This window comes from Symphalangus syndactylus, chromosome 3 (genome assembly GCF_028878055.3).
Source record: "Symphalangus syndactylus isolate Jambi chromosome 3, NHGRI_mSymSyn1-v2.1_pri, whole genome shotgun sequence".
NCBI lineage: Eukaryota > Metazoa > Chordata > Mammalia > Primates > Hylobatidae > Symphalangus > Symphalangus syndactylus.
This window is the reverse complement of record NC_072425.2, coordinates 138644565-138659559: the sequence shown is the minus strand read 5'-3', so window position 1 is coordinate 138659559 and position 14995 is coordinate 138644565. Positions and strand designations below refer to the sequence as shown.

The following is a 14995-nucleotide window of genomic DNA, read 5'->3' as shown; positions in this document are numbered from 1 at the left end:
TATGTTTTTATATATATAGTTATATATATCCATATATATTCTATCTATCAACCAAATGAGTTATGAAGATTTTCTCAATACTCTGAGAATTTTTTCTGCCCCATGACTACTTTAAAGCAAGCAATTAAAATTCGTTACAGAAAAAAATGTATAGTTTGGCAAACTGCATCAAGGACATGTGATGACTGGTCTCATATTTGGATAATCAAAGGCATTCTAACGGGAAATATGGAGTAGTTTTCTTCCCCTTCTCTTGGAATTTAGTGTTGATTCTATTTCTTTCCAAACAGTTTGAAGATTGTATCCACAGCCTGAAAGAAAGTCTCTTGTTTCTAAGAAAGAAAGGCTCATCTTTTTTCTGTTTATATTTCTTAAGGAAGATTGACTAAAAGGCTTGTATTGTGTGTTTCATTGCCTTGGACTTGGGCTGCTGTGAGAAGTAGGGTTAGGATTACAAAGCAAATAGAGTAGGCACGGTGGCTCATGCCTGTGATCCCAGCTCCTTGGGAGGCAGAGGAGGGAAGATTCCTTGAGCCCAGATGTTCAAGACCAGACTGGGCGACAAAGTGAGACCTCGTCCCTATAAAAGAAATTAGCTGGGCTCGTGCCTGTAGTCCTAGCTTCATGGGAAGCTGAGACAGTAGAATCCCTTGAGCCCAGGAGTTTGAGTTGAAGCTGCAGTGAGCCGTGAATGTGCCAGCCTGGGCAATACAGCAAGACCCTGTCTCTTTCTCATCTCTTCAAAATGTAAAAAAAAAAAAAAAAAAGGCAAATAGAATCATAGATAAGGAAAAGCAGAAATTCTGGCCATCAATCCATGCACTTCGTGGCAAGGGGCCCTTGCAGGGGTTCACCTCACTCACAGAAACATGAAGCTGGAGGCTGGGGAAGTGGTGATGGTAAAAATTACACAGGAAGGAAAAATTTTTAAATTTCGGAGGAAAGAAATTTTAAATCTCTATATTCAAATTCAGAGGGGGAGTGGGTACAAGGCTGCTATTGCCACTTGGTCATGGCATGAAGGTCTAGACTCAAAGTGCTTTGCAAACGTTGGTCTGAAAGTTCAGGACACACTGGGCTAGGCCACGGTGAGAGGAAGGACAAGTGTTAGGTGAGAGTAAGTCAATGCGGAAGGAGTCACACTGGTTATTTTTCCCAGTCAGGTTGGTCCAACTTATGCAAAACAGAAGGTAAGAAACCTGGATGTGAGGGATGGGTGAGGAGAGGAAGAAGCAAAAGAATAAAAAGGGAGCTCCTGAAGAAAGTCTGTGCCATCCGACATGAAACCAAAAACCACAGCTACTACTTAGAAAGGTATAGCGTAGGCCTTTTCCGAGTGAGGACTGAAGGGCCTCTTTGACCCTTACTAGGCCTTAGAACCCAAACCAGTATTCTTGTGAGTATCTGGTAGGTTTGATTTTTACCTTGCACTTTTTCCAATAACCCGAAAAGATTAGGAAACAGAGAGCTATCCCTCCCTCCGCTGGTGGGGAGCAGGAAACAAAGGAAGGAGGATGACAGGCAAAAAAGAAAAAGGGAAGTACCTTCTTTGACACAGGTATTGTTCTTGAGCTGATAGCCCTGAGGGCAGTCACACATCAGGTCCCCTGAAGGAAGCACACTGCTGGACACGCCCTCTGGACACCTGCAGCTTCTACTGTTGTTGGCCTTGGGCAGGCACAGCAGGCTGCATGGCCTGGGCACACAGGCATTGCTTCCTGGAGGGAAGACAAACAGCAACAGATAGGTTAATACACACCATGAGGGAGGTACTGAATACAAGAAGGAGACCCACTGCAACCTCCTCGTCTTACGGAAAGGACAGCGGGAAGCTCTCACGGGTCAAGTGGCAAGCTTTGGGGCGCCTACTGTGCTGAAAACTTCTGCTCAGTATAAACAGTGACTTGCATCCTGTCTTCAGCCAGATCAGACTGCCCCAGAGCCAAGCCAGGCAGCAGGGTTCCTCCTGGGAATTTGGAATTGGGTTACTGAAAGACAAGTAAGCAACCAAGGAGCTGGAGCCAGGGAAAGGGTCATAGAGTATGGGTGTTGAAGTGGCACATGGCAAGCCAAAACCATGTGGAAGTCAAAACTCTGGGTATGCAGATAAGCTCAGTCTGCAGATGGTCAGGAGACTAAAAGAGACGTATGGAGGCCAGGCATGGCAGCACGCACCTGTAGCCCCAGCTACTCAGGAGGCTGAGGCAGGAGCATTGCTTGAGTCTGGGAGCTCAAATCCAGCTTGGGCAATACAGCAAGATCCTATCCCTTAAAAATTTTTTTTTTAATTTAAAAAAGAATCAGAATGTCTTTGGACTTCTCAATCACAACACTAGTGGCTATAATATAGTTGAACATTGCCTTCAAAATTCTGAATAATTTTTTTCTTAAAAAAGGAAGAGACTTACGGAGAGAAGAGGCCTAATGAGAGGGAAAGGGAAGGAACAGCTCCAGTCCCCATGAGGCTCTCCTAGACTTTCAGCTTTGGGCTCCTTTATTCATTCCGTAAAACCATTCACTTGAGCTAGCTTGAGTGGATTTCTGCTCCTTAGGGCCCCAAAGGCCTTAATTAGAACATACACCTGGTTAATGGTGGGCCCAGGACAAAAATCCAGACCTCCCCTTCTCAATTCCTTTGTGCCAGAGTGCAGCTCAAGAGCTAAAGGAGGAGACAGCCACAGTACTCATCAGCCACCGCTATGCAATGAGTTCATGTAAGGACTGGCTCATGCTGATCTAGCCCACTCCTGCCAATCTTTTCTCTGGTTCAGCTTACTAAAGGCAGCACCAGAGAGAGTTCGTAAAATCCATCACTGCACTCTTGAGAAGGAGTCTTTGTGGATGAACAAAGATGGCAAAAGTGTCATCCTATCCCCTACATCGTTCCGGAGATGGCAGGTAAGAAGATGCATAAACCATTTTATAACAATCTGAAACATGATATAACTATGGGGTCACAGAAACTATGAAATCATGTTTTTTCTTTTGACTGCAATTATTAATCATGAAAATGGGAAAAATGAACATAAAAACTTAGATAAAACTCAATTGCTAATTCTTCATTTGTGCTATGTCATGGACAGAGACGCCCTCCCACACATCAGCACCATATCCAAATCATCTGTTGCCACCCAGCCAAGCATTCATCTAAGCCATGCCTATCCTGGCCTACAGGTTAGATGAAGTTCATTAATGACAATCAGTGTCAATGTGGATAATACACTCAGTAGCTTTGGGTGTGTGGGCACATCATTGGTTAATTTACATTACAAATAAAAATAAGAATCACACTGCTATGGCAACAATGTTATTATGACGCCAAGGAAAAGAGTAAGAGGTATTACCAAAGAGAGAAAACATACACGTCCAGAGGAAGGGAGGTTCATATGATGAAACATTCCAAATGGTTCAGTAAATAGAAAACATACACGTCCAGAGGAAGGGAAGTCCACGTGATGAAACAGTCCAAAAGGTTCAGTAAATAATCAGTCATAACAGCTTAATTACCATAGCAGACTAACCAGTTGACTACAGCAGAAGTCCCAGACATCCCTTCACTCTGATCCATTAGTGGGCACAGACTGCTCCTTTAGTTCAAAGGTACAGGCCACTGGCTACAAGAGGGAATGCTGAATTGACACAGAGCCACCACTCATGAGAAACAACTCAAACAAGGATGTGGGAATATGTGTTTTGTATTCAAAGGACACTATATCACTCAATGTTCCAAGATCCTGAACAATAATGGAATATGATGTTATTTAAAAATAATCTATTACTGGCTGGGTGCAGTGGCTCACACCTGTAATCCCAGCACTTTGGGAGGCCGAGGTGGGAGGATCACTCGAGCCCAGGAGTTCGAGACCACCCTGAGCAACATAGTGAAGACCGCCTCTACAAAAAAAATAAGCAAAATTAGCTGGGTACACATCTGTGATCCCAGCCACTCCAGAGGCTGAAGTGGGAGGATCGCTTCAGCCCAGGAGGCAGAGGCTGCAGTTAGCTGAGATGGCGCCACTGCACTCCAGCCTGGGCAACAGAGCCAGAGCCTGTCTCAAAAAGAAACAAACAAATAAAAAAAACTACTCTATTACAGGATGATTTTTTTCAAAGGGATCATGTCTGTAAAATAATGTAACTAACATTTTCATATGCAGAGCAAATATTCCTATCCAAACAAGCAAGAAGAGCTAAGAGTAGAGAACTCAAAATGGGGCATATATTTCAGGAGGCTGATCTAGGCAGAGATGTATGAAACTGTACTCTGAGGCAGTAACCAGGGGCAAATTCCAAAACAAGCTAACCAAGTCCCTGATCACGAGAGGCAGGCAGGGGCAGGAATGTCTAGGCTAGTATGAAGCCAGAGAATGGAAAATGGGAGAGCTGTATCAGAGAGAACCTGGAAGAAGATGGAAGGGTAATTCACCAACTCCTATGATGGCAATTCTACCACAGCCACAGACCCTTTATACAGGATGCCAATTGTCTTGAGTGGACCAGACAATATGAAAACCATCATCTCAATGTGAAGAGTGGACAATCATCTTCAAAGACATTCCCTTAGAAGATCAAACACGTAGCCCTGTGATGTCTTCACTGGGCATGTTCAGAACATTTTCACATTTCCTATTTGGAAAATTCCTCCAGGAATACTTTAGGAGCCAAAAATGTCATCATCTCAAGTATCTATACACTTTGCAATTATCAAAATCAAATCTACCTCAAATAATAAATATGTGCCCTCATTATAGATATTTAAAAGCATGTACTTCCTGCAGGCTCTAAAGGAGAATTCCAAAACTGCAAAAGAATTCCAAAGCTCCAAGAGCCATTGCAGGAGCAACTGAATACATCAACAATCTTGTAAAGTAACCTCTTTAAAGAAAAAACACACTTCACAAAGAATAAATTCCAGTTATACCATTTAAAAACCAGCTAGTGGCCAGGCATGGTGGCTCACACCTGTAAATCCTAGCACTTTGGGAGGCCGGGGTGGGCAGATTGCCTGAGCTCAGGAGTTTAAGACCAGCCTGGGCAACATGGTGAAACCCAATCTCTATTAAAATACAAAAAATTACGTATAGTGGCACATGCCTTTAGTCCCAGCTACTTAGGAGGCTGAGGCACGAGAATTGGTTGAACCCAGGAGGCAGAGGTTGCAGTGAGCCGAGATCACGCCACTGCACTCCAGCCGGGGCAACAGAACGAGATTCTGTCTCCAAATAAACTAAATAAATAAAAAATAAAAACCAGCTAGCTATAAAGGAAAAATGCATTTTTTGTTATCCATTTATAACCAAATATTTCAAATTGATAAATGTTGCAACTGAACAACATTTTTATTATGAACCATCACCAATCAAAATCTAGAACAGTACTTCTGAACTGCTGTCATACTACCAGGGCACTGCTATTCCAGCAACACATGACAGAGGGAGCAAAGCCTGGTGGTTTTATCGAAGTTCAAGCTTTGAAGTCAACGGGCCACGGTGCAAATCTTACCACTTACTAAAAGTGTGACCTGCACAAGTTACTAAACCAGACTTTCATATTCTCATCTATAAAATGGAAATATTAATAGTACATATAGAAGTCTTTGGGAAGACGAAGTGAGGTTATACAAGCCCACAAAGCACATTACTGTGGTACTTACAACACAGCAACCCCTCAATAAATGTAGTTACTATCAATTATTATTATTTAACACTTGGTTAATATAGTAGTCCCCACTTATTCCAAAACCCCCAATTCCAAGACCCCTAGGTGACACCTGAAACTGCAGATAGGACCAAACCTATATTGTGCGTGAATTTCTTTTTCTTTCTTTACAATTTCAGAGATAGAAGGTTCGTTCTTACAGCAGATCTTAGCAAACTCGGTGTAAGATTTTTTTTCCTCCCTTATTAAGTCTAGAACTTTCACCCTTTCCCTAAAGGAAGCACTTTATGACCTCTCTTTGGCATATCCAAATTACTAGAATCACTACTCTTGAGGTGTAGGGTCATCATGAAGTAAAATAAGGGTTCCTTGCTACAAGCACTGCAGTACCTTGACACCCTGATAACCCAGCCAGCTCCTAAAGGGACTAATGAGCCGGCAGCATCAACAGCATGAGACGCTGGACAAAGGGAGGATTCACATCCCAGGTGGGACAGGGAGGAGACAGTACAAGATTTCAGAACAGCAGGCAATTTAAATCTTATACATTATTTCTGGAATCTTCCATATATATTTTTGGACAGTGGTTGACCGCAGGTAGCTGAAATCACAGAAAGCAAAATGGCAAATAAGCAGGAGACTACTGTAGAAAGTCCCGAATGTGTTAGGAGGAGACAACAAAAATAATAAAGATGGACAAGAATCACATTCTTTCTTAGAGGGGGCACCTGTTTTAAAATAAAGAGAGATGAAGGAATCTTGCTTCTCAGCTCCAGTGACTGAAATCTTCAGGCCTTTGCTTGATGGAGGACATCCACCCCTACTGATCTGACTTGCTAGCTAGCAGAATGGATTTTTAGCATTTCTCCAAGTGCTAGATCCAACACACACCGTGGATCTGTAATACAATGTCCAAAAAAGCACGTGTCCTCTCAGTGTCCAAAAAAGCAAGCACGTTAGAGCAAACAAGTTAAAGACCAAGAGGTGCGGAGTGCTCACAGACAGTGCTGACAGCCAGACACCACTGCAAAAGCTTTGATTTGACCCAAACTGGGCTGCAGAGAAAGACAAAAACGTCTTTCTCCAGCCCTGGGTTTGGAGGCAGTAGGTCTCCTGGAAGTATCCTGCTCACAACCAAAGGAGAACAAGAGAGAATCCCAAAGGCAAACAGAGAAAGGAGCAGAGAGGCGATAACTGGCCATGGCCAAAGGGACGGTCACAGCCGCCCATGCACAGGTCCAGGTCTATGTTCTACTCGTTCTACTCACCAACACAGATCTCCCCCAGCCTTTTTTTTTTTTTTTTTTTTTTTTTTGGTGACAGGGTCTCATTCTGTCACCCAGGATGGAGTGCAGCAGCACGATCTCAGCTAACTGCAGCCTCAACCTCCCGAGCTCAGGTGATCCTCCCACCTCCACCTCCCGAGTAGCTGAGACTACAGGCGTGCACCACTATGCCCTGCTAATACATATCTCCCTTTTAAACCAGCCTGTCATCTATCCAGACCTCACTCTGGGCCCCAAAATGACTCTGACTAGCTTAAATGAAGATGACTCTTTGAGGCATGAAAGGGAAACTACATCTAAGGTGAGGATTGTAGGCCTGTCTGACTGGCACCAAGACACCATGTTTGCACATGCTGAGACCACAAACTCTCTCCTCCCGCACTGCTCCTCAGTCACAGGTGTGACTGCATGGCAGCTGTGCCCAAGTTCTTGGGATGAAGTGGACAGTCAAGACTGGGAAGTAAGTTGTGACCGGGTAGCCACTGGCTTCATCTGCACACAGTGTTTCAGAAGCTCCTGTGTGCACATCAAACACATGCATACAAGCACTTGTAAAAATGAAGACCCACTCTTCTGGACTAAGTGGTAACGTGGAGAAATGCTAAAAATCCACTGGAGAAATGCTAAAAATCCACTCTGCTAGCTAGCAAGTCAGATCAGTAGGGGTGGGTGTCCTCCATCAAACAAAGGCCTGAAGATTTCAGTCACTGGAGCTGAGAAGCAAGATTCCTTCAACTCTCCTTATTTTAAAACAGGTGCCTCCTCTAAGAAAGAATGTGACTTCTCCATTTAGCGGCAGAATTGCAACAAAAGGCCAGCTCCTAAACTAGTGAGGATATTTTGGGAAAGCTAATTCATATTTGAGATTTAATTCCCTAATCTATAGACCATGGATCATAATACCAGCCTTCCCTACCTCAAAGGTCAGTGGTGAAGACATAACAAATAATATTGTCTTACATTTGTAAGACACTTTATAGTTTTCTAAGGGTGTTCTCATGCTATCTTCACAATCCCAAGAGGATAACAATGATATCTATAAGAGTATTATTTCCCCTGTCAATTTTCTGTTAGTATAGGGTCAGCCAAGAACCATAAAACAAAATCAACAATCCAGTTAATAGAAAACTTAGCAGTTTGTTAATAAAGGAGAATCAGCAAAGCCAGGATGCTATTTAATCCTGCCGAGATAAAGAGGGAAATTCTTAAAGGGTCTATTCTTCTTGGTAATCCTCTGATCTTTCTCCTCTAGAATCAATAGTATGGCTGGGAGATAAGCAAAATTAAAGAGCAGTCATGAAATGATAAAGGCTTTCCACTGAATAGTCTCAGACTCCAGGACTAGCAGGTCAAAGCCTCATAGCAGTTCTTGAAGCCTCACCCAACAGATCTCTAAGACAGCTACTGTCTGCACTCACTGCAATTCTTCCCCTCCCTTTTCATCGCTTATTCTTTCAACAAATATGAATTGAGCACCTACAAAGTGCTAGACACTAATAAAACTATCGGGGAATAAAAAAGACCATCTCTTTCTTCATGGGGTTTAGAGTTTCATGGTGGGAAAAGTTAATTAAAACAACACCTAACTACACAGCACCATTCCAGCAGAGGTACGTACGGTCAATGAGCAATAGGTCATCTGGGCAACCAGAGAACAAGCAAGAGGCCCTGTCAGGAAGCAACAACTATCTGAGCACCCAGCACAGAGTCTCTTCCTGCAAGTGTGCCAAACGGGGATTAAGCACATGTTAGGACTCTCCCAGCTGCAACAGAAGCCGCGCCACCAATCAGTCAGGGGCCAAGGGCAGGAGGAGGGTGTAATTACCCACCAAGCACCAACACTCTAGGCAGGCAAAAGCATGCTGTCTTCCAGCTGTTTGTGTATCATTAGAAAAGAAATTAAGATGTCATTAGGAAGAAATTAAATAATGTGCATGTTGTCGTGACAACAAAGATGCAGGCTGCCAGCTCCTATTCCGAGCAGAGATTGGCCACACGCAGCCCCTTTCTTGAGATCAACTCTACAGAGACAAAAGAAGAGACTCTGGCTTACCAGTGTTCTTCCCCTTGTAGAAAATCTTCATGTCCATGAGCCCCGTGAGCTGGTTTGCCAGAATCTCCACCTGGGACCCACTGTATTTGGAAGCTCGGAATATGCTGAGCTGTGACCAGTCATCCCAGTAGATTTCATTCTAAAAAGAAAACCTTTGCCCGTTAGTCCAGCTCTTTAGTTCTTTATTCTGGTCCTCTCTAAGGGTAAGAGCTCCCCCAGGCAGGAGACAACTAGCGTTTATTGGCTGAATGACTGGCCTGATCAAGATTCTACTTAAATGCAAAGGACAGCGATTTTATCCAAACCTCACCATACAACCCCACAGAAGAAACTGGCCAAAAGAAACTATCTGATAAGCATTCAAGTTTATGACACAAACCCAACCCCCTCAGTTTGAAATCTGCTTCCCAGAGTTGGGAAGAGCCACGTTGCTCTCCAGAGTCGACAAAGAACTGCAAGGCACCGTAGGGGGTGCACAGCTCACCGGAAGTCATCAGGGAATCAGGTGCGCAAAGCGCACAAGAAATGAAGACACCATGCCGAAATGAGGCTACTGACACTGAAGGGCAAACTGGGAATGTTCATGGGAAGAGCCTTCACTTTTAACCTTTTGAAATGTGAACAGCAGGGGAGACAGGACCCTTGGCGCCTCTGCCTGGCATCCCTCCATAGGACTGAAAATAAGTTATCTCAAATTTGGAAAAAAGGCAACCTTTAAGAAGTTAAATGGCTTCTCTGCAAAGCCCAGGGGTGCAGGCTCCTGATCTCATATGCTCCTCACCCGCTCTAGCAGACTGTCGGGCAGCAACAAATGGACTCACCTTAAAGACAGCAATGGCATAGGGGTGCGGGAGGTTGTCCAGAATGACAGAGCGCTGCTGGCCACTGAACGTGATCCGCTCTATGCAGTCCAGGTAGGCGTCCGTCCAGTAAATCCATTGGTCGTCCACAGAGATGCCATTGGGCCACTTCACATCCTCTGACACCAGGCGATAGGCAGCAGAACCATCCATATTACTCCGATAAATCCCAGGCTTCAGGTCTCCCCAGTCTGTCCAGAACATCACCCTGGTGAAAATGGGGACAGAACACATACCTCATCAATACTAGAGAAATGGGAGTTCAAATACTGCTCCAGAAAAGGTCAGAAACCCCTTTTGAATGATCCGACTGGTTATTTCAGCATTATTATAACAATATGTAATGACGACACCTGAAACCACTTAAATTCCTTCACCCGGAAATTCCTTTACCAGAATTTATCTACAGATAAAATCAAATTATGCAAAGATAATATACAAAGAAATGTATACGTATGTATATTAAACTAAATGTTAATCAGCAGAGGAAGTGACACATTTTGGTACATACAATAGAATACCGTGAAACCTAAAAATCTATATGTGCTCACACAAAACTATCTTCAATACGTATTAAGTTTGTTTTAAAAGGTACAGAATAGTAACTATACTACAATTCTATTTGGCGTGTATGTGTGTGTATGTGTGTGTGTTTTAAAGATAATACTTGTACATAAGTAAAAGCAATCGTGAAAGATACACAAGACATTATTAACAATGATTATCACTAGGAAGTGTGACGGTAAAGGGTTAAGAATGAAAAGAAAGAAAGCAAATTTTTTTCACAAAGTTCTGTTCTCTCTAAATATTGTCAACCAAGTACATACATTCCTCTTACAATTTTCCTTGAAAAAATTGTGCCAATTTCTATCATAAATGCTGAGAGGAAAAGCCAGAATGTCAAATCCAGAATTTCCCTCTTAATTATGTTTCCTTCAGTTAATGAGTTAATAAAAAGCAACTTTGCCTTCCCCAAGTGCACACTGATTGTAAGTAAGAAAACCTACACATGCTGGGAAGGCAGGGGAAAGATGGAATAAATTAAACGTTAGTATCATGTATGAAACTCAAGAGAAAGTCCTCACAATATCCAAGCAGGCCTGTCTATGTCTACAGAAGCTCTCTTTTAACATCAACTTTTCTAGAGAAACAACCCACAGATGCAAGACATCCGGATGCCTGAAGAGACTCTGACACTGGCTAACAAAAAGCTAACGGAGTTACCTGACCACGATGACTAAGCTGTGGTCTCAAACTTCTCAGTTAACAGACCATTTCAACCACCATCATGAGAAACAGAGTTTTTGTCCTGCAGTTTGTGTTTCCATGAGAATCTATTAGTGTAGCATTGGATGCAAGACTGATTTCCTTTTGGGGCAACACTTACCCCTCTTGGGGCACGAGGACCAGAGCCCTGGGACGATCGAGCACAGAGGAATTGACGATTGTGAGTCGGAAGTCGCCATCTGGATTAGCTACCTGACAAAAACAGGGGGAAAAGAGGCTGAGATGGATCTGAGCTCCTTAAAGACCCCCATTGCCAAAGGTGGCTACTCAGCTTCTGCTACAGACATGCCCCCCTCCATGCCTGCCTGTTTCCCTGACCTGACCCATCTGGGAAACCTGCCCCAACTTCTAGTCACAATGCACTGTTCCTTCCTCTGACTCATGGGACAATTTTCAAGTGGTCTGAAACAGGAGCTAGAACCATGTATGCCCCAGTTTCCAAGGCATGATGATCTGGACAAAGCAATATCAATAAGTAAATTACTCAAATAAGTAAATAAGCAAATGAGCATTTAGTTATTTCACCATCCCATGTCACTCCACGTTCCGAGGCAATCGATGGCTCCACACTCCCATAAAACAAATTCTCAATGTCACAGCCTTTCAATGAAGAGTCCACAGGTGGGACTCATATTCTTGCTCCTTCCCGTCAGCCAGGCTGGTCATCTCTTGCTTCTCCAAGCCTGATGTGGACTCACTCCTGTCTGCTCTTTCCACATCCCATCCTGGGCCTACCTGCCCCATTGCTTACTCTAATCAAGGCAGAACTCTCCTTCAAACCTCACTGCCAGGTCTGCCTCCTTTCCTAACTCTTCTGACCCACCTGGACCAATAAGCATCAGTAGCTCTGCACCTTGGCTCATTTGACACCATTGTGCACCAACAGTATTTGAGTGGTGCAGTGGTCGCCCCACAGCCTGTGAAAAGGTGGGTGCTTGTGCACCACCTGCATTCTTCTAGCCCCTAGCCAAGTGCTGACCACACGCAATTAAAGAAAGGACAAAAAGAGCAATAACACAACCACTGAGGCAGCATTCAGTAGATGCCAGTTCACTTCTATCAGCATCCCCATGAGGTGGACACAAGATCATCCTCTTCTCAGCCAGGGCTCAGCTCAGACATCAACATCAAGTTGCCTGCTCTGCCTATTCTAACATTGCCCCACTCTCCAAAAGCGCAATCACACTGCACTGTTTCAGAGTCTTTGCAGCGTGTATCACCAACAGAACTGATTATTTTGCTTCCTCCACTAAAATCTAAGCTCTACTGGAACAGGAACGTGTGTGTCCTGCCCACTGCTTTATCATCAGAACCTAAACCACATACATCATGCAGAGAACCCTTGTCGAATGGTTGCATGAATAAATGAATCTCCATCTAACGCATGAAGCAACTGAAGTTTAGAAAGCATAAGTACCTTGCCCCATGTCGCTGAGCTAGTAGAGTCAAGCCTACACCTGGGTCTATCTCTCAAGTCTGTGTCTTTCGTCTTGCAACTCCTCTTAGCTCTCTGCATCTCCCTGCTTCTACTGCACTTCCCACTTCACCCACATGCCGTCTCTCCATGAAGAGTCAGTATAAAGAGGTGCTGAGGCAGTGAGCTGAGCATACTACATTCCCCCAGACAAAGATTTGGCAGTTTAGAGGTCATTCATTATCCTTGCCTTGTGTATATAAGGCGGGACAGGTTACTAGGTAGCCAAGTTGCAGAGAAATGGGGATTAATAACAGTGATGATGATGATGATGATGATGGTATTGTTGTTATCACTCTAATCGACTAAAATAATACTAGACTACTATTGTTTTAGCATTATAATAATACCATGATATTAGGTTGATGCAAAAGTAATTGTAGTTTTTGCCATCATGTTTAATAAAAGTAGTAAAATAAAACAAAAATAATATATAAATACAATAAGTACTATATAAATAAAATAAAAATATTACCATTTATTGTTATTAGCTAACTTCTGCTAGCCAAAAGATCAACTCCCAGGTACTCACCCCCTTTTCCCTCGTCTCCAGAGGCTCAGCTGGTCCATTCCCTGGAAACTCGCAGGAAATTTCCAGAGTAATCTGACACACTGGCCCTTGCCTCTGTGTCAAATCTGGCTCAAAGCCCAGGTGCCCCGCCTGCTCCCTTAATTAAGAACAGCACGAAAATACACATACCTCAATCTTTTTGAAGCCCGCATCTACCCAGTAAAGCAGCTGGCTGAGGGGTTCAAAAGCCAAAGCTTCTACTGTCTCCAGGCCAGAATTGATGATCACCTCTTGCCCTGTGCTTCCATTCAAACAGAGGCGCTGAAGAGAGAAAAGTAATAATAAATGCTAGGAACTGTTCAAATGACCCCCTGCCAAGTCAGTCCCATGAAGGGTAACCCTTTATTCAATTGGCAGGACTGGCAAGGGATGAGATGTTTTACGTTAGTAAACTTTCCAGACACATGAAGCCAGGTTTTCATGAAAGCATTTTTAAAATGTACTACATTTTTGTTTTTTAAGCAGAATAAAGAGAATTTAATCATATATATTACTCCGCATTATCATTATGAACACTGGTTACTAAATTATGCTGTATCGCAATAATAAAGTCGGAGATTACTGAGATGTATGAGTCTGTTTGCTTTTAAAATAAGTGAAACCAGACTGCTGTTATATTTAAGTTCTGTGTCTGCTTTTATACTCCTTCTTCCCTGTGAGGCTCTTAGCCACCAAGTGCTATTGTTGGACAGCTCCATTCAGCAAGCCTGCCATCCCCCACCCCAACCCCCTCAAATACCCAGGCACTGTAAAATTTCTGTTGGGTTGGAATCCAGATAAAAATTTGTTGGAATTGCTTTTCTAAAAGGATTAAGTAGACAATGAATAAAGATCAAATAACTCTCCTTTAAATGCATGGGTTTGAGCATATGGCTATCTACCTGGCCTGTCCAGGGCCCTTTAATGCTTACTTCCTGGTTCTTATCTATGTTCAGAACAGCTGAAGTGGATAATTATTTGAACTATGGGTAAGTCAAGCGTTACTGTATCATGGCTTGGGAAGAAAGATGCTCAAGAGGCAGTTGGCACAATAGGGGGCAACTAATCATCCTACATTACTAGTCCCAACACCTTCCCAGCAGGAAAAGCAAGACCTCACTTTCAAGCAGGTCTGTGGATTTAGGGCTTTCTTTATCCTTCCTATATGAACAGATGAAGACAGAGAAAGAAAACTACTAACACAGAAGATGAAACTTTCACCTGTCGGCCCTGAGATGAGTAACACTTACCAACGTCTAACTGCCCACTTCCATAGGCCATTCTGCATGAAGCTTATCAGGACGGGGCAGTCACGATGCACAGCCCCCACAGTGAGGCCAAGCGCTGACTCACCTGGATGATGTCCAAGGCCAGGTCGGACCAATACAAACAGTTGTGCTCATAGTCAAAGTCCAGGGCCACTGCTGCCCGTAGCCCAGAGAGAGGCAACTGCTCGGTGGCTCCCGAGGCCAGGTCATAGCGGTAGATGGATTTCCGCACAGCATACAGAATGAACTCGTTCTCTTCTGCCAGACACACAAGACATGTGGGAGGTTGGACCCAGGGGATGCTGAAGAGGTCCTAGCACATCTGACCTATTTGTTTCTCACACACAAACCTCAAATCCATTGGCATGTGGTGTGGACCAAGTGAAGAGCACAGAAATCAAGATTCAGGAGGTGTGTAATGGAACCACATTTCTGCCTCAGGCAAGTTAAACTCCAGTGAATCTGTTTCTTCATCTGCAAGTGTTTCACTTGTTACGTTTTTCTTTAATCTAAATTTCCCAATATGCATGCTTCAACAACCATACTTCTGGACTAAGCC

General features: G+C 43.5%; 1 protein-coding gene across 2 annotated transcripts in view; it reads right to left on the bottom strand.

The window, feature by feature from the left end:
• SORL1 (sortilin related receptor 1) overlaps nucleotides 1-14995 on the bottom strand; it is a 289661-nt gene that overhangs the window by 65376 nt on the left and 209290 nt on the right. For both annotated transcript variants that reach the window (XM_055273513.2, XM_055273512.2), the window contains exons 17-22: nucleotides 14522-14694; nucleotides 13319-13450; nucleotides 11245-11336; nucleotides 9819-10065; nucleotides 8998-9136; nucleotides 1545-1718 (exon numbers count right to left, since the gene is read on the bottom strand). In XM_055273513.2, the coding sequence (XP_055129488.1) occupies nucleotides 1545-1718; nucleotides 8998-9136; nucleotides 9819-10065; nucleotides 11245-11336; nucleotides 13319-13450; nucleotides 14522-14694 (957 nt within the window). The remainder of the gene's footprint in view (nucleotides 1-1544; nucleotides 1719-8997; nucleotides 9137-9818; nucleotides 10066-11244; nucleotides 11337-13318; nucleotides 13451-14521; nucleotides 14695-14995) is intronic.